At 37.3% G+C, this 27,544-nt stretch overlaps 1 protein-coding gene across 2 annotated transcripts in view; it reads left to right on the forward strand.

The window, feature by feature from the left end:
* Positions 1-27,544, forward strand: part of Exoc4 (exocyst complex component 4) — a 716,316-nt gene that overhangs the window by 74,012 nt on the left and 614,760 nt on the right. For both annotated transcript variants that reach the window (XM_075953989.1, XM_075953990.1), the window contains exons 6-7: positions 8,504-8,747; positions 26,318-26,492. In XM_075953989.1, coding sequence (XP_075810104.1) covers positions 8,504-8,747; positions 26,318-26,492 — 419 coding nt within the window. The remainder of the gene's footprint in view (positions 1-8,503; positions 8,748-26,317; positions 26,493-27,544) is intronic.

A 27,544-nucleotide genomic window follows, 5' to 3' on the forward strand; every position in this document is an offset into this window, starting at 1 on the left:
CGCGTATATTTTAGTATTTGTTTCTGTCTTTCTCATGCTAATATTATTTTTTTCTGTGTCTTGTTTCCCCTTAATTTACTTTCTCTTTGATCTTATTAATCTTATCTTATTAATCTTATCTTTTTCCCTAAATTTTTCAAAATATCCTTTAAATTTTCTCATGGGCATTTTAAACTTGTAAAGAAAGTATGAGATAACTGTCTTTTCATTTAACTTTTTCCCTGACTTTGGTCTCTTTTTACATCTTCCTATATTTTATTCATGTCTAAGTTTAGATTTTGAATTTATGGCAAAAGGTAGCTTTTCATATCTTCAAATTTTTATTTGAATATCTTGTTTACATCTAGGGTGTTGCCTTGTTTTCTTGTGTTTCATGTTTTTTTTATGTTTATTAATGTTTGGGTTTTCTGACCATTTTATAGTACGTCAGTATGAATTGTTCCATCAGGTCCCCCCCGCCCCTGTTTTTTTTGTGGTACAGGAATACTTTAAAGACTTTTCAGTTCATTGGCTCCCTCTCCTGTTAGTTTAACAAAGTCCAGATATACTTATGGATTTTTTTTTTTAACAAAATTTTGTTTTGGTGGTGGGGAAAAGTTATGTATTGGCTGGATTTTGGTTCTCTGGTATAAGAACTCATTAAATTTTTAAAATTATTTCTTAACTGTCCATTAGATAGGAGGGCATTTCTCTCTTCCTCTTTGTCTTATTTCCCTCTTCTAGAAGCTATGTTTTAAAATCTATTCTTTTGGATTGTGCTTGTCTTAAAAGTCCCTTCTCTATAGGCAATGTGCCAATCAACCTGGGTAAGTTTTTAGTATTTATAATCACATGTAGATGTTGTCTTTTATGATGATAACTTTACAATGATTTTGTATCATCCTTAACATCATGAATTCTTTTCTTTATAGTTATTTATCCTTTAGTTTTGCCAGTTACAAAGCCTATGACAAGGTAAAGCTTTGCAACTGTGGCGAAAGCCCAGCAACCTGAATGGATTTATTCTCTGGAGCCCATATAAAAGTGGAAGGAAATAACAGACTCTACAGAGTTGTTCCCTGACTTCCACACTGCCGTAGAAAGTTTGTGTCCCCACTATCATGTACACACACGCACACACAGGCGGAGCATGAGATGCTACTTTCTAGGAACATTATATTTATTTACATTGTTTTGATTTTGGAGCGGTTTCTTCTATCATATCTATCTATCTATCTATCTATCTATCTATCTATCTATCTATCTATCTATCTATCTATCTATCTATCATCTATCCATCAATCATCTATCATCTATCTGTCCTTCTGTCTATGTACCTATTGATGGACTTTGTGTGGTTTGTTTATTCTTATTGTCCTGTATAGTTTTTGGAGAAAATACTAAGGAATGGGGGACCTAAAAGTCACATTGATGAAGTTGGAAGTTTTCAATGTGTACCCTTTCAATACTTTTCTTGTTGCTGAGTTTTGAGATCATACTACTTTATTTAATATTTAATTTATACACAACTCTGTAAGATTGGTAGTAAAATTTCTACTTTACAGATGAAAGCCTAGAGATCATGCCAGATTAAATGACTTGAGTAAGATCACACACCTGAAAAGTATAATCAAAACTAGAATTCTATGGCTTTAAGCTCCTATTCTTCACTGTTTACCCAAATAACTGAACTTACAGAGTATATCACATTGGATTGTAATCCAATACATTTTATTGATCATCAGTGTGAACGATGTTATTTTATTCATCTGTTCTTACCCCTCCTTTTAGCCTGTATGCCGGTCTTATTTTAGCGGTCTCTGTGATTGTTACTTCTGGGTGTTCAAAGGTTCTTGCTCCAAATGAGTTAATGGGCATCAAGCTCTGTTCCATGATAAAAGGATTCAGTAGATCATTTTTTTTGTTTTGCTTTGTTTAAAAAATACTTTCTAACATTGCTTTAAACAAATTTACCATCTTCTCTTGACCAACACTAGTCCTTATGTGTACACTGTGTACCCTTAACACCTTAGTTGAGCAGGGTGGGGTCCTCTTCTGTGAATCCATATCCTTTTCTGTCTACGTCACATAGTCTCATTTTTGGCAGCCTCTTTTCTGGAGTGGGGTGTTTTATTGTCTGTAGGTTTCTTTAAGGTAATTTAATCTGCACCTTAGGGGTTCTTAGCTAACATTTTTGAAGTACCTTAATCAGGAATCTACACTCCAGGGGTAGTTAGTTAACATTTGAAAGACCCTAATCAAGATTCTGTACTCCAGAGGCAACCAGTGCTTCAGTTACTGTTCTCTTCTGCACCAGTGGTGCATTAATTAGAACAAAACACTGAGGAAGTAATTTTCCACTGCCGAAAGGAGTGATATCTAAGATATATATTTGGCCAAGAATTTCCACAAAGAACAGAGGATGAGAATTTGGGGAGGTCCAGTAGCCTTCTAGCCAAAGTAGGAGCTTGGTTTGCTCCTGGGCTTTTGACACTCATAGTGAATGGATTTCTCAGGCCAGTGGAGCTTGTAAGTATCTGTTAACACAGAAGGGCCAATCCTAACTTTCTTGTCTGTCTTTCCATCGGGAGATCACTGACTCCACACTCTGGCTCCATTCATTGTTCACATTTCTTGTCTTCAGCAATGTTACCTTCTATTTTGAACCAGACTATTTCCTTTCAATTTCAGGAATTATATTTTAAGCGTAATTATGTAATAAGCAAATTGGATATTTCAGGAATATGAATTATAGTGTGTTTTTTAAGGCACATACTATTTTTTAGTGGTGATTTTCTTACTGTTTTCAAGAATCTTGTCAGCATTGCCAGCTTCCCATCTGTGGTGTAGTGGTGTAGCATTGTAGACAGGTAATTTGTTTGATATTTTAGTGGTCTAATAGGCTTGACAACTTTTTCAAAGGTCCCTTAATTTTCTTATTTTATTTTTTCAGATGATATAATTACATCATTTCTTCTTTCCCAGCTCCCCTCCCAACCCTCCTAACCCTCCTGTTTACCTTCTTTTTGTCTTTCAAATTCATCACCTCTTTTTTTTTTAATTAGTTGTTTAAAGGCTCCTCTTTAATTGAATTCTGCTCAGTACTGGAAAATGGTTCTTTTCTTATACATAGATAATATTGTTCGAATATAATATATAATTCAAATTGCAAAGATTGAAATTATTTGCTGTATATTAAGTTTGCACAGTTCCTATATTGTGCGTAATATAATGGATGACATCTGTCAGGAGTTCCTATAGTATACACTGCCATTGTATCATTCCCTAATTAACATGTAGAAACAGTAGTGCTAAATGATACAGTATGGCATATTATGTGTATGTGAATTAAAAATTCTATAGTGATTTAAAAGGTCTTGTCTTCTGCAGTTTTGTGACATGTGTGGTAAGCCATGGTACAAATTTCTGATTTTATCTGACAAATATTGAAGAAAGAAAGCAGCCAATGGTCTATACCCATTTCAGAGCTATTAAACAAAAAGTATTTAGCTTCATGAATAGATATTTATCCTGTTTACATGTTATATTTTGGTTAATTTCTGTGGGGTAGTGTCTTTTTGTATGCCCCTGGGCAATCTTCATTTAATGATTATTTCAGGTGTGTGCCATCATGCCTGGGCCTTACCTGCTAATTTATGCGCTATCAGTAATACAGGTATATATATAAGTGGCTCAAAGCCATGTAACTAGAGATGCATAGTTAATGTGAATGTGGAAGTCTGGAGCTTGAAAAGGTCTTAGCTGTTTTCGGCTTAATGCATTCATCAGTTCAGTCAGGCGAGATCCTCCTTCCATGTTTGCCCTCAGCTATTGCTGTGTGTATCCACCATGGTCTGTATAAACAAAGCGGTGTGTGTAATAATAAATACTTGGAGCCAGCAGGATTGTAGGACAAATAACTAGGTAAAAGTCATTCCTGTTCTTTAGTATGTTACATTATCCTATCAGTTAGAAGATTCTTAAAACTACATCTGATTCATCTTCAGTTGTTAGGCTCTTTACAACAAAATATAATTCAAGGGTAAGAAGATTGGAGATGAAAGTAATATATTTCTAGCTTTAAAATGTTGAATATAGGGGGGTGTTGGAGAGATGACTCAGCTGTTAAGAGCACTGGCTGCTCTCCCAGAGGACCTGGGTTCAATTCCCAGCACCCACATTGCAGCTCACAACTGTCTGTAACTTCAGTTCCAGGGGACTTGACACCCTCACACAGACATACATGCAGACAAAATACCAATGAACATAAAATAAAATAAATTAAAAAAATGTCTAATGTCTATATATTGGATATCCAGTATAGCAATTCTAATGCTTGGGAATGATGTGGACATCAAAAGTTTTGAAAGATGCACAGGTGTGTTATGATTGTTGCATGAGCCTTATTAAATTTAGATTATTTTTGTACATTTTTTCCAGTGATGTTATCTGACAATGTAGATGTTTGTGAATATTAGACTAGTCATGTTGACTATATTATCTCAGTTTTCAGTTATATCAGTTTTCAGCTGATGTAAGTGAAGTAGATAATATAAATCAATTAATATTGAATATTTTAAGTGTTTAGGCTCTAGGAGTTTTCAGGAGACAATCAAAGGCTAAGTTTTTAAACAGATGTGCTGTTTATAACCTTGGCATTTTATTATTCAAATCTTGCTTGTGTGTTGCTTTTTAATGAACTAGTTCTCATATTAGTGTGCATATGACTAGCTATATGCCATGTCATTGCAGGCCATATTGACTTAAAGTGTATTTAGCTTATCATCTGTCACCCTGGGCAGGGAGCGCTAATGTCTAAGGTGACCCTTTGTACATGTCCTGTTTGTGACTCATAGGGATGTTTCTTATAAGGAGCATTTTGAACAGGGAAATTTCCTTTACTTTTCTTCCTGCATGAAGCTCTTCTTGTAGTTCAGCTTCATTTCCTCCTATTCCATGATGAATTGAGTGGCTGCCTGCTGTTGAGTACTTTTCTTGCCTTGCTGTGGGGTTGGATTTGCTATATAGACTATTTCTGTGGCCTGAGGTATCCTACTTATTCATGTATAAAACAAAATCAGGAAATAAAATGTATATTTTTCAAAACATTACATTTGAAAGTATTGATGATGTTTTAAAAACTTGTCTTCAGGTTTTTATCATTTGAAGTCAAGTCTCTGGGTTCTAATTCCAGTTTCTTTAGTATCAAACACATATATGGGTTTTCAAAGCATAGTTTCTCTTTGTAACAGTCCTGGCTGTCCTGCAACTCACTTTATAGACCAGGCTGGCCTCGAAATTCACTGAGATCAGCTTACTCTGCCTTCTAAGTGCTAGGATTAAAGGTGTATGCCACCTCCCCCCAGCTAAATATTCTCATTGAATACTGTATCACTGAACATACTCTTTTGGACAAAATGCCCTATGAATATGGTCTCTCTCCCTCTGTCTTTCTGGGAGCCTAGTGAGTTTAATAAGACAACATGAATAAATATATAGAAGATTTATTCATAATAATGAGCTTGCATAAGTAATTATATCTTGCACGTTATTAATACCTCTGGTTCATATTTAAGTGCATATTTTATGTTAAAACATACATATCATTAAGCTTATTTATAGTCATTTAAAATGTATAGATTAGTAGTATAAAAAATACATTCATAATGTGTGCAGACAATACCCCGTCCATCTGCATAGCTCTTTTCATCTTGTAAAACTCAAACTCAGCGTCTATTACGAAGTAACTACTCTTTTCTTCCTTCTCCTTGCTCCTGAAAAACAACCTTCTACTCTCTTTCTAGGCATTTGACCCCTCTAAGTACCTCATTATAAGTGGAATCATCAAGTATTTGTCTTTTGTGACAGGCAGTCTTATTTCAATGAGCATGATGGATTCAAGATTCATCCGTGTTGCAGCGTCTCAGGCTTCCCCAGTTTTAAAGTGGAGTGACATGTCACTGTTTATGTAGATCACCCTTTTGCTAATCTGTTCATGTGTTGGTGAGCACCTGGGTTGCTTCTAAATTTGGTGATTGTGGATAATGCTGCCATTTTAATAATGAATTCTGTGAATAACGAACCATTATGGGTATATAGGTATGTAGCTGATAAATGTGGTTCATGATAAATACTGGTTTAGTTTGTAGCTTTCTTGTGCTGTCTTTGTTTGGCTTTGATACCTAGGGCTTCAGGCATTTTCAGTGATATCTAGGTTGTTACATGGATGCTAGAACACCGACTCCAGTCCTCATGATTGCTGAGCCATCTCTCCAGTCTAATACGGCTTTTATCATGTAGTTTTTAGTAGTGGCGAAGATCTCAGATCATCAGATAACCCTCCTCACCTACTCACAGGGGTTAAGAACTATTGTTTGAGGCTATTTCCTCTTTTTAAGATCATAGGGTTTGGGTAAAGGCTGTAGAATAAAGACCAATAAGGATATTTGGCATATAATATAACTTGTCAGAAGGTTTTCATTGATTATAACAAAGGTCTGTGTAAGATGTAACACACACACACGCACACAATGTCTGTTTCTGTCACACTCACTTTTATAAACAAGGTCTCATGTATGCTAGACTGGCTGGAATTTGCTTTCTAGCCCATGCTCACGTTGAAATGGAATCCCTATGCCTCAGCCCCTCAGTAGCTGGGCTTACTTTGTGTGGGTCACCATGCCAAGTCAAACATGTTTGAAGAAAAAATAGGGTTTTTTTTGGTAGTTATTCAGTACCTCTTTATTATTATATTTTCCTCAAACTCTTCTCATATGTTTATGTTGTCTTACGTAATTTTCTTCATTTCTTTTTTATTTGTTGTAGTTATGTACTTTTGCCCCTACCTGTTTTTATAACATCTTTTATTGCCTCTACTTATCACATCTAATAAGTAGGAAGTTGAGACTGTGGTTTGAGTCTTTAGAGTTCTCTTCTAATACCATATATGGAATTTTACAGACAGCATGTACTTAATTTATGAACAGACTTGGGTCAAAATAGTCTGTGTAAAACTGTAGATTTGCATCTGTCCTATATAATTTTTTGTATATTCATTACTAACCAATTAGTTTGAATTGGGGACTGCTGCATAGTACTATGTAACTCAATTTACTAGAAAATTTCTCTGATTCCTTCAAGATAATAATCAAAGCAGTGATCTATATTAGCCTGCCATGCTGTTGAATTAATGTGGAAACTGGATCTGATATTTTTTAAAATTTTATTTTATTTAAAAAAAAACTATCTTTTTATTTTACATACTAATCCCAGTTCCTACTCCCTCCACTCCTTCCATTCCTCTACCTTTCTCCCCACACCCCATCTACTCCTCATAGAGGGTAAGCCACATTGTTTTGAGGAAGGACCAAGATTCTCCCTACTATATCTTGGCTGAGCAAGGTATCTTTCCAAAGAGAATGGGTTCCAAAAAGCCAGTATAAGCAGTAGGGTAAATCCTGGCCCCATTGCCAGTGGCCTGACACTCTGCGCCAGCCACACAACTGTCACCCACATTCAGAGGGTCTAATTTGGTCCTATGCTGGTTCCGTCTGTGTCCGGGTGGAGTTGGTGAGCTCCCATTAGCTCAGGTAAGCTGTTTCAGTGGGTGTCCCTATCATTGTCTTGACCTCTTTGCTCATATTCTCACTCCTCCCACTCTTTGACTGGACTTTGGGAACCTAGCCCAGTGTTGCCCTGTGGGTCTCTGCCTCTGTTTCTATCAGTTGCTGGATGAAGGTTCTATGGTGACATTTAAGATAGTCATCAATCTGACTACAGGGAAAGGCCAGTTCAGGCACCCTCTTCTCTGTTGCTTAGGGTCTTAGCTGCAGTCATCCTTGTGGAATCCTGGGAATTCTTCTGGTGCCAGGTTTCTTGCTAGCCCCATAATGGCTTTCACAAGCAAAATATCTCTTTCCTTGTTCTCTGTCTCTGCCCTTCCCCATCTCAATTTTCCCGTTCCCTCAAGTTCTCCAGCCCCCCCCTTCTTCCCTCCTCTTCCCCTTCTGCCCTCCTTTCTCTCCCACCCTCATGCTTCCAATTTTCTCAGGAGATCTTGTCTATTTCCCTTTCCCAGGGGATATTTCCTATATGTTTCTCTTATGATTCTCCTTGTTACTTAGCTTCTCTGTGGTTGTGTACTCTCAGAAAATTGGGAATCAACCTACCTCAAGACCAGCAATATACCACTCATACCCAAAGAATGTTCAATCATACTACAAGGACTTTTGTTCAACTATGTTCATAGCAGCAGTATTTGTACTATCCAGAACCTAGGAAAAAAAAAAACTAGATGCTCCTCAACCGAAGAATGGGTAAAGAAAATGTGGTACATTTACACAATAGAAAACTACTCAGTGGTAAAAAAGCAATGCCACCTTGAAATTTGCATGCAAATTGATAGAATTAGAAAAAATTGTCCTGAGTGAGTTAACCCAGACACAGAAAGATGAACACGGTATGTACTCACTCTTAAGTGGATACTACCTGAATCTGGTATTTCTGGTGTGCTTTTATTTTACAGTAAGAGAGATGAACCTGCAAGACATCAAGGAGGACTTGGAGTGTGATCCAGAGGAGAACAGCACTCTTTTCATGGGAATTCTTATCCAGGGGCTGGCCAGACTGAAGAAGATCCCGGAGACAGTTAAAGCCATTAAAGAACGTTTGGAGCAGGAGCTGAAGCAGATTGTGAAGAGGTCAACCACTCAGGTGGCAGACAGTGGCTATCAGAGGGGAGAGAGCCTCACTGTGGACAATCAGCCAAGGTAGACAAGTGTATAGTTTGGTGTTGGCTTCTCTTTTTCTTGTATACTTTCTAGGATGAGGAGTAGATAACTTATCTTCAGGTAGGATTATTTTCTTGAGCTGAGAATACTATATTCCACATATATTCAGGCCAGGCATTGCTTTGATTTGTTGATAAAATTTAAATTTAAGCCTATTGTTTGTATTCATGGACATTGAATGAGAGATACAATTTTTTTTTCTAAACTAATGAATTTTATTAGGGTTACTTACAGAAATATGGGTAAGTGATTACTTACAGGAGCATAAATGATATTTGCATCACCAAGGCCCACCCCAGCATCTGGGAAACCTAGAGCACACTGCACGGCCTGCAGGTAGCTCAATAGGTTGGAGAGTGTCCTTTCCAGGTGCCTCAGTTGATCTTATCCTCTAAAGATCAACCAGGCATTTTGTCTGGTTTCTGCTTCTTCCAGGAAGCTGGCATGGTCCCAGAGTCTTCTTTGCACTTCAGCTTGCCTGAGAGTCTGCTTTGTAGCTGGACTCTGCTTACTCTGGCAGGGAGGGAACGAGTGAAACTGTTGAGTGTCAGGGAGTTCTTGAGGCAATTTTTTTGGTGTTGTCTACATCCCTTCTTAAAGAGCACATCTGCAAGGTGGGATGTTTTAATTTAATCTTAGAGGAGACTGTTACACAACAGTGCGTTTGCTTGTGCACATTTACATGCATTAATGTATGCTTGCATGAGCATGTGTGAAGTTTAAAACACCATTTTTACAGTTGATTCTTTCCATTCATTTTTAAAGTATTATTTTAATTTTTGTGTTGGGGTGTTTTGCCTTGTGTACCATGTGCATGCCATTTGTCTATGGGGGTCAGAAGAAGGCTTTGGATATTCTAGAACTGGAGTTTCAAACAGTTGTAAGCCATTATATGAGTGCCGGAAACGAAACCTGGGCCCTGAGAAAGAGCAGCCAATGCTTCTAACCACTGAGCCATTTATCTAGCCCTTTGCCACCCACCTTTATATGGGTGTCTGGAATTGAACTAGGTAGCCAGGCTTTCTCAGCAAATGCCTTCTCCTATTGAGCCATCTCTCTGACCTCTGAAGGCGACAAACCTGTTTGTAATGAAGAGTGTTTATTATCACGCATGTTAAGTTGATAAATCAATGGCAAGAAAGAATGGAACAGTTGCTGAACATGTGTTAGTTACCAAGCTGTTTTTGAGATAATTTGTGTCTGTTATTTCATTTAGTTTTCACTGCTACTCTGTGAGCTAGTTATTAGTGTTCACATCTTATAATTAGAAGAACTGAGACTCAGAGATCGTAATTAGCCCAAGCTTATGTTTAGAAGCTGGCTAATCTTGAAATTGAATCATGGCTACTTGATTCTGAAGTCTGTGGTTTTAACTCTGTCTTGTGTTTTCCTCTTCACCATGTATGATATTTGTGAATAGGAAAATATCTGGAATTTCTACATTTCCTTAAAACAGTAAATGAAATTTGAATTTCAAAGTTTTTGTTTCATAGGATAATATGGCAGTTGTATTCAGATCCTAAGAGATGACTATTATACCCTGGGAGAACATGTTGGTCAGGTCAGATTTTAGGGAACAGTAGTCCAGTATTGTTTGTCAGTATTTGGAATTAGGAGTTAGTTAACCAAAAAAAGAGAAAAAACAAAAACAAAATAAAACAAAATGAGATTGCCTGTGAAGTCATCTCTTCACTCTCCCCTCCTTCGCTTCTACCCACCTTGTCCCCGACACATACAAGGCACATCAAGGGTGCCATGGCATGGGAGAGAAAGAAAAAATCGATGAAGATTTTAATTTCTTTGGTGAATAGAAGCAAATAGATGAGGTGGTGTGTACTTATAATGTCAGTGCTCTGAAGTCTGAGGCAGGATGATTTGGAGCTCATGGGCAGCCTAGACTACACAGGGAGACACCATCTCATGGAAAAAAGTCACACGAGAAAAAAATAATTTTCTCATTTGTTTGAATGGATGTGCATGAAGGGTTGTGCTTTTCTTAATATACTACTGAGGAGCTTTTGCTGTTTTCACTTAATATGCACACATTTTAAAAACAGACTAAACAGAATTAAGGAGAAAGAACACGAATTCAGCCTAGATAGACTTATTTTAATATCTTGGAAAGGCTGATGTAGTTTATTCATATTTTCTGAAATATTTTTGGATATCTAAATAATAGTGATAGTGATTTAAAAATTCTTCAAAAGAAATTCTCTTGTGAACTTCATTCAAAGTACTATAATTGGTAAATGAAGAATAAAAAAACCTTTACACTGCTATCTAACTGTTATGGAATGCATTAAAACAGATGGTTGACAAATATCTGGTTTGGAGAGTAGTTCTGTCAGTGTTGGAGCTCCTGTACCTTACAGGGTTTCCTGCTTTAGTTGAGGTTAATGGTTATAATGCTGAGTAAGAACATCATACATGTGCAACTCCATTCCAATGCATGTGTTTATTATTGGCACCTCTTCAATCTTCGTGTGTTTTGTCACTCATGTGATTCAGAGATTCAGAATTGAACTTTTCTTTTTTCTTGCTTGTGCCTGGATTTCTGCAAAGACCTTTTGACTCTTTGCTAATGAATACGCTAAAATTCTGCTTTGCTGTTTGCTCTGTTGTTGCAAGTGCCCAGACGAATAGACTGAACTTTCAGAGGGAAATAACGTTACTATAATATATGCTGGAAATAAAGCAAAGGGCACAGATCAATAACTTTCCTGCAGCTCTCATTATAGTTGCCCTAAAGACATAGTGTCTTTCATAGGATTTTGACCTCTTTCTCTTCTGTTGCCTCAGCTGTTTCCAGAATTCAGGAGTAGAGACTGCATCAGTAGAAGTAGAAAGTCAGCTCCTTGCCCCAGAAAATTATAGATGGCTTTCTGTCAGGAATGAGTCAGCAGTAGAGGGATTTTTCTCTTTTCTTTTTTCTTTTCTTTTCTTCCTTCCATCCTTCCTTGTTTGCTTTTTTCTCTCCCTTTTTGTTATTTTAATGGCCTTTCTTCTTCTTCTTCTTCTTCTTCTTCTTCTTCTTCTTCTTCTTCTTCTTCTTCTTCTTCTTCTTCTTCTTCTTCTTCTTCTTCTTCTTCTTCTTCTTCTTCTTCTTTAGGCAGGGTACATTGGATACTAAAAAAACAAATGGTTTATATTCTGCTTTTTGTTTTTTTTCCTGTATAACATGATTCCACTTTGTAAAAGACATATTTTTGTCAGAATTCTCATGAAGTAAAATATTGCAGAGAAAATAATCATTTGGGGGTAAACCATATTATTAAATGAAAGACTGAATTTTTGGACTGGGATTCTAAATGATTGACAATTCGGAGTGGACCTCTGGTGGCTAGTTTCTGATAGTTATAAGGTCCCTTAAAACTCCTCAAGAATTAATTTCCTTAAGTTAATCACAGTCCTTCAGAAATGATTAGCATTGTTGCTTCTAGAGGCTTGGAACTTTAAAAAGGATATTATCAAATTATTCCTTGAGGCATGCATGATGCTTATGTGTTGAAAATTTCCTGAGATATTAGTGACATCTGTTTCAGAGGGAAGTAAAACCACAGTGGCATTATTAGTGCCATCATTATTGCTATATTTTACTACCTCAAAACTATTATCACTGGAGATAGAAGAATCTGTTTTCCTTCAGCAAAACTGGAATGTAGGCAAAATCCCCATCCATTCCCAACATGCATATTCTCTGGCTAACCCTAATGAAATAAATTATTCTAAAACATTTATATGCAAATGCAACTGTGAGGCAAGGCATCAGTACTGGAAGTTTCCCTGGAAGTTTCATTGTTCATCTCCATCTTGTTAAATATATTATGGCTGTGATGCATTGCAGGCCTGTTTCCATTTGTCTTATGCAAAGCGAGTTAATGTTGTGTGGTATTTTGCTGGAAATGGAGATTGAATGAGGCTGTTGAATTCCATCTTGCTTTAATTTATACAAAGCCAGAATATTTCCTTCATCAGCTTAAAAAATCATTTTGGTGACCTACTTTATATTTTTTATTTTCCAAAGTATCCATTTATTTGTATTCATAGGAGAAGTGTTTTATCTTCTCGGTTCTTTCATTACCTGTAGGTTTACAAACTTCTGTTCACTGTAGTAGGAAATGCTCAGCAACTGTTAGGCTGCTCCTGCTGACTTGGTAAGTGCTAACTCCGGGTGATAGGTGCCTTGCTAACCTTGCACAAACATTTGCTTCCTATCATACCCCTCAAAGGCAAGGCAGTGTCGTCAACTTCAGATGGCCGGTGTTCCTACAGCCTCTGTAAGTTTAGAACCAGTTTCTTCAATTTTGTTCTATATTATTGTTGATTATTTCCAAAAATTTAGCCAATGAGATTTTCATATTAATATTGTGTCAAAGAAGCCAGAAGAAGTTCTGTAGTGGTTCACAAATACTAAAGTGAGAGGAAAACATTGAAGGAAAAAAGTGTTCTTTGAAGTGTTGGATCTTGTCAAGAGTAAGGAAATGAGCAAGAGGTAGTGGTGATTGGATTGTATATGACAGCTACTGTATTTGGTATATATCTGAAGGCAAAAGCTCCTTGTAGAGATATTGAAGTCCTGCTACACTGGTAAACTTATTGGCTTGAAAGAGTCTAGGAAGAACTGCATGAGTTTGAAGCTTCTATGGGGTATGAGTCACTCATGAAACTAAATTTTAGTATAGAAAAATGTTATAGATCCACAAGACTTTGTTTTTAAGGAATATTTTATTACATATAGCTAATTGTATATATTTAGTTATTTATTTTTGGATTGTACCTAGAAAGAAGAGAGAACTAATTTGTCCCATTTGGTACATACTTTTATATTCTAGTAGAGTGCCCACTAGGGTCATAGTAAGTATTGAATGAAAGATGAATCCCACATAGAGTGATTATTTACTATGGGCCAGGCACTAAATTAAAATGCCAAACAGTCAGACATGGTGCTGTACTCATGGAGTTTAAAGGGGAAGAAAGGCACCCTCAGATTAATTACATTGTTGCAAACTATAGTAAAGGTATAGGGGACAAGCAGAAGATATTTTGGAAGCATGTGCTTAGGTACATATCCGGAAATGGCTTGTATCACTGTTATTTTGAAGGTAACGTAAGGCAGCATTTATTGTTTATACTAGTTGCAGTTGTCAGGCTCATTCCTTTGAAAGCACCAACTTGTTACTCTGGTTGTGCAGTCAGCATGATATCAACATCTCAGATGTGAGAAGGAAAAGAGCCAGACCGGTGCCTCACCATTTTCACGGTTTACACTGGCCCCAATGGCTTATTAAATTTTGATGAGTACTCCTAAGTGTGCTTTTCTTAGAGATGCACATTTTCATTTATGAAGAAACATTCTTTAGGGTTGTATATTCCCTTGCCAATACATTATATTGGCAGATATGTTTATATTTGCCAGTCTGAGAGGTGAACATTGACATTTCTAGTGTAGTTTGAGTTTGTTTTTTCTTGTTATAAGTGAAATTATAGTTTTCATTTGTTTAACAAGAAGTTGTTGTGATGTTTGGTTTATGTCTGGAGTAATGCTTCAAGATCAACTGAGTTGAGAATAGGTGCAGAGCACAAAGTCAGACAAAGGACACTTACCGAGTCAGGGTGCTGGGTTACAGTGGTTCATTATCTTGTTACTTTCAGTTTTCTGATTTTTTTCTCTCTGCATACATATAGAGGCCACACAGACTACACACAGCTACTAAGTAATAAACACACAATTTATTTTTTTTGTTTCTCAAGACAGGGTTCCTCTGTATAACAGCTCTGGCTCTCCTGGAACTTGCTTTGTAGACCATGCTGGACTTGAACACAGAAATCTGCCTGCCACCCCGGCTAGCTTGTGACTGACAGTTTTTAAACAGAATAGCTATTCGAGACATGGAATCTTGGTACTCAGAAATGGCACACAGATTTAAAATTCTTCAATCATTTCTCAGATATTCTATTTATTATTTTAGGATCATAGTTGACAATGTGTAGTTTCCCTTCTGATACCACAGATATGTGAGGTCTACTCTATGTCTACATTGGCTCTGAAGGAGGGCCACATACATTAAATCAGATCCTATTCATTGTGCTGGGTTGTAGTGTGCTGTTCACGCCTTTCATTTCTGCCTGCTGTGTGTTTGTCCTGTAATTAATTGACAAGGTAGTTTTGTGCTTGCTGAATAATTCTAACTCCGATCATTACCCTTTTTATAGTTATGATTCTTTTCAAGGTTAATATTCATCTCATTTCCTACACCTCCCCCTCCTCTTGTCTCTCAGCCTGTGAAGACATAACATTTTCAAAAATGTATAGGATTATTCCTATGAAGTTAGAAAATGTGTACTTTTATAATATCTTCAAAATCTGGAATCTGGAACTCAGTAGGAGGTTCTCCTGATTTAAAAGGGCATGCTTATAAAGTGGTTTTATCCATGAGGGAGTCGAAAGGCTCATATCCCAAGGTTAACTTAATAGTACAAGTGCAGTATTTGTGGAAAGAGAAAAATATTTCTCATAATTTCTTTTAGACATGTGTCTGGAATCAGGCGTGTGTTTCCTTTTTCAAATAGTAGCATTTCCTTTCATCTCTCCTCTCTGTATTAGTTACTCTTCTTCTGAGAGTCTAAAATGCAGGACTCGGTAGAAATTGGTCACTTTATTTTGCAGAAAAGTCATTTGAGAGCAGCTTTGAAGCAAGGTCAGGCATTTGTCCTTGTGGCTTCTGGTAGCCATTCCCAGGCACTGCATGTAGCACCTGGACATGCTTAGAATCAGGAAGGGACTTGATATGATTTAGATGAATAGTTAATTCAAATCAAAGCAAGTGGGAAGCAAGTAAATTTAACTTCAGTGATTATGATTCCATTTGATTGAATCTCTGCTTTTGATTACATGTATCAGTGAGAACATACTTTAAATACACCCAGCTATTAAATATTGAAGGTATGAAGAATGAACCAGGCACATAGTGAAGAAACGCCACCATTCTTTAACGAGCTTGTGGCACTTATGGGTGTACTGTTTGTTTATAAATAATTGAAAGGAGATAGTTGTTTTGAGTGTGGGACTTATCGTTAACTAAGGTGGATAATTCATCACCATGTATGATCCAAGGTCTCTGTATTTTTAGTAAGACTTCAATTACTAACAACTCAATAACAGATTAAGTGAGTTAGTAGTATCAGTATGTTCACAGTTACTTTGTAAATGTGTAGTTGGATGGCTGTCTTTCTGGTTGTACATTGTTTTTTGCTTGTAGTCCCTAGAAAAAGGGCTTGTGATTAAATGGGCTGGAGTTACTTTTCAATAATAAATTTCTTTTTTTTTTTTTGATTTTTCGAGACAGGGTTTCTCCGTAGCTTTTTTGGTTCCTGTCCTAGAACTAGAACTAGCTCTTGTAGACCAGGCTGGCCTTGAACTCTCAGAGATCCGCCTGCCTCTGTCTCCTGAGTGCTGGGATTAAAGGCGTGTGCACACCACCACCCGGCAATAATAAATTTCTTAAAGCTTTGTTTTGCATTTGGCAGAGTTAAAAATCAATCTATTCTTTCTCTTTTGTTTGTTTTGTTTTGTTTTGAGACAGGGTTTCTCTTTGTAACAGCTCCAGCTGTCCTAGAATTAGCTCTGTAGATGAGGTTAGCCTCAGACTCCCAGAGATTTGCCTGCTTCTGCCTCCCGAGTGCTGGGATTAAAGATATGCACCACCACCACTCAGCACAATCTATTCATCCTGTCTCTTTGTATATCAGGTTTAGAGATTAAATCAGTTAAGGGAATAATCTTTAATAGTAATAATAAGGGACTAATCTCTTTCATGGATTGTTGTAACTTTATTTCAATATCACCCTTCATGCTGCATCAAGGTCACCTGACAGACAGATAGACAGAAAAACACTCTTACTGATTGAGAATTTCCCCTCGGTGATGAATGGGAGCAATGCAGGTGTGATCAAAACCCCTTCATTTATAGTTAGGCTATCTGGACCCCTCTAACTTTTGGCCTACCCCCTTGTTATGGTATCATGAGTTCATAAGATGTGGGTTAACTTTGTGTTTGTAGTATGGTTTAGGATGCAGGCCAGCAAAGCTAAGGCCATCTTGATATGATACAGTTGATGACTGATTTGTTTTAATGTTCATAGAAAATATTAACTCTGAGTCTAGTGCTTACATTCCAGAGAAAAGAGTAGGGAGAAAAATATTCTGTGGTTATTTCCTTTGTCTGTCAGTGGGAAAATGCAGAGCCCTGATATTAAGGTCTCAGCAGATAAATAGTAGAATGGGACCAGTTTTCTTCATTGTGTGTCTGCTTTGTGACCATATAAAAGCAGCTTCTTGTCTGCCAACCTCAGTTTTTCATCCAAATGGCTAATCCAAGTTTCCCAGGATGTTAAATTTAGATTTGGATAGATTGATGGAAAGCCTCTGCACCATGGGTTCTTGTTGTTCCCTGACAGTTGTTTCTTCTTCTTCTTCTTCTTCTTCTTCTTCTTCTTCTTCTTCTTCTTCTTCTTCTTCTTCTTCTTCTTCTTCTTCTTCTTCTTCTTCTTCTTCTTCTTCTTCTTCTTCTTCTTCTTCTTCTTGTTAAAGTCTAACTTTATTTTATTTATTTATTTATTTTTATTATTAAAAATTTCCGGCTCCTCCCCACCTCCCATTTCCCTCCCCCTTCTCCCTTTCCCCTCCCCCTCCCTCTCCAGTCCAAAGAGCAGTCAGGGTTCCCTGCCCTGTGGGAAGTCCAAGGTCCTCCTCACTCTGACAGTTTCTTCTTAGCCCTCTCTGTCTTTTCGCACAGTGGCACTTGAGGATGGGAACCACAGGGATGTTCCAGGTAGGAAGTTAGGAGAAATACTGGGAGAATGAATGTTTAGAAGAAAACTTTTTTTTTAAATATTTTATTTCAGGTTTTTGAGACAGGGTCTCTCTACATAGTTCCAGCTGCCCTGAACTCACTCTGTAAACCAGGCTGGCTTCAAATTCACAACGATTTTCCTGCCTCTGCCTCCTAAGTGCTGGGATTAAAGATATGTGTCACTACTGACCTGGCAGAAGACTGTTTTTAAGACCAGCAGGTAAATGAATATATGTTTAAAGAAGGAATGCTTCTATCTTGACACTTTTCTGGTGTTTTTTGTTTAAAGTAGATTTTTATTGCAATATTATTCAAGTTAGTTCTGAATGTGTGTCTTTCAGATTATAGAACTGAACTCCCTATGGTCCCATTTTTTGGTTGATAACGTTATATTTTGAGAACATAATTTAGTGACGAAAACTTTATGATGGGTTTCTAAAATTAGGAGGCTATAACATATAACACTCATTTTAAAACTACTTATTGTAATCTGTCTTCGATCATTCCTATTCTAGGGACTTCATTTTTATTCCTTCATTCAACAGTCTTCTTTTCCTAACTGCTGGGTATTTTGGCAACTGCTAGTCTGCAGCCACAAATCAGAATCAGTGAGGTAATAGTCTCGAAGACAAGAAGCAGGGTTGGAGGAAAGTACACTAGTTTGAGGACTCTTCTCATAGTTCTGAGGTGAGAGATTTTTAAGAATGCGGCAGGTAACAGTGACAGTGGAGTGAAAGGGCTTACAGGGATCCAGTGAACACTTAGATCTGAGTGAGAGGAGGAGGTGAAGGTTTCTCAGGGTGACTGTGAATCCTGATGTTACATGGAGAACTAGGTTTTGGGAAGGATAGGATGGGTTCCATTTAGGTCATGTTAAATCTTAGGAATGTTGATCACTCATGAGAGTGATTCAGGAAGTATGCTTGCAGTTTCTTGCAGATGATAATAAAGTCACTTTGTTGTGTGCATTTACTAAGAGAGACCTGAGGGTGGAGAAAAATTCATGACACAGTCCCGAAGATACTTTTGAGACTGAGCTGCTAGAGAGGAAAGCAGCAGTCTTGGAATGTGAGGCTAGTGGAGAAGTAGAGAGTGGCCAGTGGAAGCAACCACTGCAGCTCCTTGAGTGGAGTGTCTGTTCTACAGCCCTATAGTAACCAGAGAAAACCACTTACTGCTACCAAAGCAAGGGGTGTTTTAGTAGCTGAGCAGCAGTGAATCCTGCTATAACAAGGTCCCTAGACTGTTTCTCTGAGTAGTACTGATAAATTATTTCCTCCTTTCCTCTAGAAAGAAACATTAGGATAAATAATTTCCTTTGTTCTATTCTTGTCTATCAACTTTAAACCACTCATAAAGTGGACTCAGATATCCACTGAATGAGATAATCAAACAGAACCTTTAATGTAGTTCCTGGCATATTGTGAGTACTGAGTAAAGAGAGGCTGTCACTGTATTCCTCATCTATGTGTCAGCACCAACATCATCCTTACTTTCTCAAGGTTCTCCTACTTCTGCACAGTCTTTGCTGCCTGCCACAATTTGAGGGAAGAACCCAGATTGGCATCTTAAATCATAGACTTTTGATAATATCCCAGTCCTATATTGTTCATTCTTTTCTTTATTTCCTCATGATTTTAGATGCCACAAACATTGACCATTTTCTCCATCCTGGACTTTGTGCCATGTCTTAGCAGGGAGGTAGGTATGGCTAGAAAGAAGCACAAAATAGTGCTCTGTCTTAATTTATGACCCAGTGGTGTCTATCAAGGAGGCTTCAAATACTTTGTGTGTGTGTGTGTGTGTGTGTGAGAGAGAGAGAGAGAGAGAGAGAGAGAGAGAGACAGACAGACAGACAGACAGACAGACAGAGACACAGACACAGAGAGAGATATCTTTTGTTTGGAAAGACTTCAGGAACACAGGAAGGAGAGAACTAACTTTTATTATGAATTATCATTTATTATGTCAATCTCTTTTTAGCCATGTGACAGAGACCAAATTCTTAATCATTTACAGGTAGGGAGTTTTGATTGAGGAACCCAGCTGAAAGTCTCCTGACTGTTCTGTAGATAGAGTTCTTTGAGTACTCTACCCTGGCGTTTAGACCCTTTGCCATCCCGTCACTCTGTCCATAATTGCTTTCATGATATTCTTTAGGCATAGTGCTGTGTTCTAATTTATGTCTTTAGGAAAATAAACATGCGAAGCTATTTTTTTTCCTGAATAGAGAAATTGTAATTAATTGAAATGTAAGCCTTCACGTTTCTGTGGCCTCTCCTTGAGGAGTTCGGTTTAATAAGGGGAGTCAGGTAATTTAACCATCTTTTCTGCCATATTGCCAATTCTATCTATGGTGAAGTCTAGAGATCCAAACTGCATTTGTGCAGCTGAGCTAGCTGCAGTATGTTTTATTTCTTCTTCTAGACATTTGCAGTCAGGGTGGGATGGAGAGTGATTTTGTTGGGGCTCTGTTGGGTGTTTCCTTCATCCCAAGTGTGTTTTCCCAGTCTTGTGTTATGTGGGTAGTGGAGAGTGAATGTGGATATTAACAGCATATTTATTTCTGGTAGCCTTAAATTTGGCAGACCAGCACAGACACATGTACTGCTCATGTGGGCAACTTCTTGTTCCTTTTTTGTTCATTGGTACCCCGTGGGAACATCTTCTTATTTTTAAAGTTTTCCTATTTGAAGGAGAGTACGTGCTGGTGAGGAGTGTGCATTACTTGTGAGCAATTTACTCGTGAGTCCACCTTCCAGTGTTGACCTGAAAGCCCAGGGGACCTGAAAGCTGTAAATTTTTCTTTCCTGATTTCTCTGGAGCCCTTGACTTTGCTGGTAATCCTCTCCTTCTTTGACTTCCAAAAATGTCTCTGACCTCCTTCCTCTCTGGCATCTTCCTAATCATCTCTTTTCAATGTTCCTTTTCCCAGAGTGTTGACTATGTCTCTCCCTTGCTTTCTAACTTTGCAGAGTATCTCTGCCTCATGACACATTTCAAATATTCATGTGTTTTACATTTCCAGTATCTGCTTGCCTCCTGAGTTCCTGCCTTGCATATCAGGTACCTAAGTGCATGGCCCACTAAATTTAATATGTCTAGATCTAACCCCACAGTTTTCCTTCTAAATTTCTATGTTCACTTTAATTTTCCCCTTCTCCTCCATCTCCTTTTCTCTCCTTTCTCTCAGAGGAAAATCAAGAATCATTGGTGCTACTCAAGCCAGAATCCCATGCAAAGGAATCTGGAGCCCTTTGCTTTCTTTATTACTGTTCAGTTACCTCAGCTTGCTCTCTGTATTTTAATTTGATCCTTACAGCATCTCTGTGAGGCTTCTAGATCAGGCAGTAATTCTTGGCTTTACAGTTGGAGACTCTGGGAGTAGTTTCATTGTGTATAGTCTCTCTCTCTGTGTCTGTGTGTGTGATCTAAAAATCTGAATTTTTCGTGTGAGAGAAAACATGTAATAATCATCTTTCTGAGTCTGGCCTATTTCACTTAACGTTATCATCCATTTTTTTTTAAATCGAATAATTTCATTTTCTTTTGAGATGGGGTTTCCTCAATTTAGCCTTATATTATCTGCATCTGAATAAAGAATCATTATAGGTGCCGATGATATAACCTGGGTTAGAGTACTTACTGTGGAAGCCTAGTATATTGTATTTGATCCCTGGAACAACATAAAGATGGTAAGAGAGAGCTATCTCTACAAAGTGCTCTGATTTCCACCTACATGCCATGGCATGAGCATCTCTCTCTCTCTCTCTCTCTCTCTCTCTCTCTCTCTCACACACACACACACACACACACACACACACACACACACACACACACACACAGACAGATAGATAGATAGAAATTAAAAAAAAAACTTTCATTGTGTTACATTGTGTTTATACACCACATTTTCTTTACCTACCCATTTGTTGATGGGCATGTGTGATGATTTTATAACTTAGCTATTGTGCGTAGTGCTACAAGAAATGTGAATGTACAAATACATCTGTTGTGTGCTGATTTGTATCCCTTCCATTATATTCTAAGTGTAATCTAGCTGGATCATAGGGTTGGTAGTTCTACTTTTATTGAGCAACCGCCATACTACAAATACTTTATTCTTATATACTACTTATGAAAGAATAATAAAATTTCCAAATGAGTGAAAAGAAAAAGTTAATTTCTTCTCAGTGATCAGAATTCAGAGAAATAATCTTTTAGTATAGTTTTTTTTTGAGGTGCTGGGTTCCTTTCTTAGCTGTTCTGTGTATTTCATGTTTACCACAGTAGAACTATAGACACTCGGTCTCTTTTTGACTCAAGACATAGCTACTACTGTTAGATCTTAAGTTGTTTTGTTATATAATTGAGATATCTTATATTTCACTTCTTGAATGCATGTAGTGGTTAATTTTGGTTAGACTATGATATGCTTAGACAATTAGTAAATAAATATTCTGAGCCGGGCAATGGTGGCGCATGCCTTTAATCCCAGCACTCGGGAGGCAGAGGCAAGTGGATCTCTGTGAGTTCGAGGCCAGCCTGGTCTATAAGAACTAGTTTCAGAACAAGCTCCAAAGCTACAGAGAAACCCTGTCTCTATAAACCAAAAATAAATAAATAAACAAATATATTCTGAATTTGATGACATTAAATTTCAAGAGTTCTGACCTGAACAATGGAATCTCTTGATGGATTCATAATATGATGGCGTTGTTGGGATGTACTAGAAGGTGGAGCCCACCTGAAGGCTGTAAGTCACTAGAGGTATGTCTTCAGGACTATGTTTTTCCTAAGCACTTTTCTCCACTGATATGAAGTGCTACCCAAGGTCCACATAAGCATTGGATGAATCCTCTGAAACTGGATTCAACATTTAAGTTTTAATATTAGACATTCTATCAGTGATTAGTAAAATGTTTTTTAGTATAAAGTTGGGATTTGACTGCTGTCATCCCTGTGTGGTTTCAGAACAACCCCCAACACACTATAAATCCCTTATATTTCATGAGTTAATTTATCCCTACTCTAAGAACCATTAGTGTATCTGTGACTTTTTCTGCACTTAAAGTGTTTCTTACAAATGGGCAGCTGTCTTTGACTTTTCCTTTACCAGAATATTTTAAAAGTTTGTTCTTCTTGCTTCATAAATTGTTTAATTTCTTATCTGTTATCTAGTATGAAATATCTTGTTTATCAGTAAACAGACATTGAATGTTTTGATCTTTTGCTATTGTTCCTAATACTACTGTGGACATTTGTGTTCAGGCTTTTGTGTGCCTACGTTTTCTGTCCAGTTATGTGTGTATTCTAAGAAGGGAGTCTCTGGTCCATGTGGTAATTGTGTATTAATATTTTGAGAAACTTTGTTCTGTGTAGAAAGTGTCAGTTTACAATCTGACTAACATTGTGCAACAAAATTGTCTTTTTTATTGTTTTATTCTGGTAGATCAAAATGTTTTCTCATTTTGATTTTGATTTTATTTCACTGATAACTAATGATGTTGCACATCTATGTGTTTCTCAATGACCATTAATATGTGTTTTTTGCCATAAAGTATATTTAAATCCTTGCCCCCCCACACGTTATCTAGTGTGTGTGTGTGTGTGTGTGTGTGTATTTAAAAATTTCAAGCAGCATTGCTGCAAGGATTTTTTTTTTTGTATTCTAGGTACAAGTTTATGAAGCTGTGGTTTATAGTTTTTGCTTTTCATGTGGTTTGAGTTTTCCCTTTCTTGATAATATCTCTTGAAATACAAAAAGAAACATAAGTAAAGTTTTGTTTTGTAGCTTCAGGTCTGTTACTATTGACAGTTGTATTACTGTAAAGCATAGCTGAGCTTCACCCAGTGAGTGGATTCATAATTTCAGGTAGGTAGAGCTGCCTGTACAGCCTTAACATGTCTGGCCCATCTCTCCTTCCAGCTAATACTCCATCTCCCCTTTCTCCTCTTTGGAGCTGTGATGACAATAAAGGCAGGCTTGCCTTGACCTTGAGCCTACAGGAGTGGCTGAAGCTGGCCCTGGGTCAGCATTCATTTTATTTAGGGTTGTTATTTCCTCAGTGTAAATAGAGACTGAATCTGAGGTTCCACCTCATTTCTCCAGTGGATCCTTTCTAACAGCCCTGCTTCTGCATAGTAAGCTGCTCTGGTACCTGGCAGAGAAGATGCACACTGTGGAGGGCAGTGGTCTTGGAGATAATCATTCTACTTAGTGTAGCAGTTTCACTTCCCGTATTTCTGTTCCCTTGCTAGTTCAAGTAACTTCAAGTTACTGGAATGCTGGATCAGAGTGACCTCTAGACTTCTGAATGTGTATTCAAATACTGTTAAGTGCAACATGACCATTAAAGTTTTATTTTGTCAGAAAGGACATTAGGTGATATAACCACCATCATGACAGAAACAATAACAGAAATATAATAACACCGAGGGTTTATTATCAAGAGAGTTGGGAGTAGGGTGGTGGTGGTACACACCTTTAATCCCAGCACTGTGGAGGCAGAGAGAGGCTAATCTCTGTGAGGATTGAGGCCAACCGGGTCTACAGAGTGAGTTCCAGGATTGCCAAGGCTACATAGTGCAACACTTTCTCAATAAACCAAAACTAAAATAAAAAAAGGGGGCATATCAGGAGAGTTGATGAAGAAAAAAAAGACAGTTAATGAAAGCCAGTGCATTGCTTTAATGTCTCTTATTTTGCTGTCCCCGAAGAATGCATGCTGTTTATGGACTCATACTTTGGAGCTGTTGGGTAAAATGAAATTGAAAAATGAATGAAATTTATGCTCTGGTAATGCTGAAGCATGCATGGGCAGCCCACATGTGGTGATTCTGTTGAACTTGTTCATATTGGGTTTCATGGTCTAAGTTGATGAGTATGACTGACAAGGTCTCTTCCTCAAGAGGGCACCAGATCTCATTACAGGTGGTTGTGAGCCATCATGTGGTTGCTGGGAATTGAATTCAGAGCCCTTGGAAGAGCAGGTAGTACTCTTAACCACTCAGTCATCTATCTCTCCAGCCCATTGTTAAGTAGAAATTGGCCCACTTCTGTTGGTCTACTATATTCTGTGTATGATCTCAGTTGCAGGATTTATATCAATTATTTCTTAACACTGAGGTAACTGTTTTGGCTGTTATGCTTAGTTAGCCAAGTCTTCTTTCTGCTGGTATTTGTATTATGGTTCTTAAAAGCAGAAAAATGTATAAATCTAAACTGACATTGAGAAGATAAAGTTATCTTTTAAAAGGTAAGATGGGTCTAGTTTATCTACTCAATGTGTAATTTCTAGGTTTTTCAAGTGTACTGCAGGCCGGGAGCACTACATAAATTGTGTTGATTCTTGTTGAAATTGCAATGTCAAATAGAGTTTTATCATAGGATAGTATGGGCTGTCACATTGGCTCATTAATTACAACAGTTGGTCAGTAAAAAGCCACAGGAATAGATAATATGCTGTGTGTTTTTGTGAGATAGTTCTCACTCCTACTTATGGCAGTAAAGTCTTGTTAATTGACACTGCCACAAAGTACCTTTGCTTTGCTGTTCTACTTTGAGGCTGAATTAGTCTGTTAATGATCTGGGAACTGAGAAACATATAATGAAGCTCACATTCCAAGTTTTTAAATCCTCATTCACGGTATAGACAGTAATTTATTCAACAAGTATTTGCTAAACATGTTCTAAGTGCTCTTGAGTATAGAAGTATATTACGTAGAATCTACTCTGCAAAAGTAATCATGGAGAGGGGATGCAGAATACCTGTATGAAGGTAAATGTGACATGTATTTGTTAGCTATATATGTAAGCCACATGTGGTAAGTTCTTAAAACTAGGTTGAACTACTTTCCAAGTTGAGAGAAGAAAGTAATTTAAGTGATGAATGAAGTTGTAAAGCTCAATGGAAGAGGAATTACTTTGTATCACGACAGAAAACTCTGTGTTCTCTCTATACATCTGTATTCTCGAATGGTAGTGAGAGAAGTAGGTAGCTAGATGCACTGGCTTGGGAATCAACTTTTGTTCTAAGATCAGCTGCTTTGCAATCTCATTTTGTGTCCTTCAGTGTATAGTATTGATGTAATAATAATGTGTCCAGCATATCTCACTATGATAAATGAGATAATGCGGATGCCTAAGCTGCTTCCTGTAGTGAAAGTCAGATTGCTTAGCAGGTGTGTATTTTTTTTTCCTAGACACCTTAGGCCATGCATTTGAATGATAGTAAGCACAGCTTCCCATTACTAACAGGATTAGTGTCCTCACCAGCGCATTCTATTTATTGCTAGGGAATAGCATATTCTGTGTGGCATCTGAACTGCTGTCTTAAAAAAATTGTCAGAATTCATTGGAGACCACCTATATGAATGCAGAGTAGTTGTGATTCTTTCTATACCCTCAAATATTTTAAAAGGAACTGTGTTTATTAGGCTGACGATTTAGGGACTTTATAATGGATTTATAAATTCTTTAGTCATTTCCGTTTAGTGTCAGATTGAGAAGACGGTTTAAATTGTGTAGCTGTTGGAAATCAAATCTGTTGGAATGTTATATTTGTACTGTTTACGTGGTATTTACTGTGCTCACTAGAGTTAGTATTTTATTCTTGTAGGTCAGTGTAAACCATTTGTGTATGATTGTATGCATTTATGTAAATGTTATTTACTTGTTTGATTGTTTTTCCACAGGTTACTTCTAGAACTGCTGGAGCTATTGTTTGACAAGTTTAATGCTGTAGCCACTGCACACTCTGTGGTCCTGGGGTACCTGCAGGACTCTGTTGGGACCCAGTCAATGCAGCAGGAAGAGATTAAATTATATGATATGGCAGATGTATGGGTGAAGATCCAAGATGTGCTGCAGGTAAGGACTTTGTACAAAGACTGTCATCTTGATTGGAGACAGCAGTGTGCAGCAATAGTAAATAGTGACCTAAATTATCACCTTAGGAAGCACAAACTGGGTGAGGAACCATTCAGTGAATGGGGATGCCATTATTATCTGCCATCTTTAAAACATCTTCTAACATTCTTTTATTACTATTATTATTGTTGTTATTTTGATCAGGCTTTTAAAATAAGAACTGATTCTCAATATATAGCAATCAAAGATATATACTATCAGATTTCTATTTACACATCCTTTGCTTTATTGAGTCATATGTTTAGCTAATAAATAACCTGGGTGATTAATAGAGGAAGGTCATGAATTTGAGGCCTTTCCGGGGTTTATAGAGAGTTTATTGCTGGCCATGGCTATGGACTGAGACCCAGTTTCTAAAGAAAGAGAACAAGAGCTGGGGGAGAAGAGAGAGAGACAATAAATATTAAAATGTTTTAAAGTTGTTTTATGAACACGGTTGAGTTTAATTTTACTAACTGTTTTCTTACCATCACCTTTCCCATGCACTAGATTAAATGACAAGAGCTTATTGAGAGAGAGAGATGAGAATAAATCTGTGGGTTGGAAATGTATCACTTTTACTTGTTGAAGATGGAAGGAGTTGCATTACTGTTTGATATGATATGCTGACATGGCATTTAGAAAGTGCATTATATTTTTCTCTTTGCCAGCAAAATACATTTGATTTATCCAGGTGAAAATTAGAACTACAATTAAGAGTTAGCTGAAACAAATTTGATATAGCTAAGTAGAAATGGTAATATCTACTTAATATTTAAAAAGGTAAGTACATGTAGAGAATTGAAAAATGTAGCTGTTGGAATGAAATCACTTGCACAGAAAATAGGAATGTTTGCAGTGATAAATAAATCATGAATGCAAATTGTACTCATTTTTGAGAATATATGCACGCTTCTGGTAGATTGAATAAGATTGATTCTTAGTAACTCATTTTCTAGAGTTATTTTTGGGAGTGAGGTGCCGTGTGTTCGATCTGTTTAGATGGATAAAAT

Source organism: Microtus pennsylvanicus, chromosome 19 (genome assembly GCF_037038515.1).
Source record: "Microtus pennsylvanicus isolate mMicPen1 chromosome 19, mMicPen1.hap1, whole genome shotgun sequence".
Taxonomy (NCBI): domain Eukaryota; kingdom Metazoa; phylum Chordata; class Mammalia; order Rodentia; family Cricetidae; genus Microtus; species Microtus pennsylvanicus.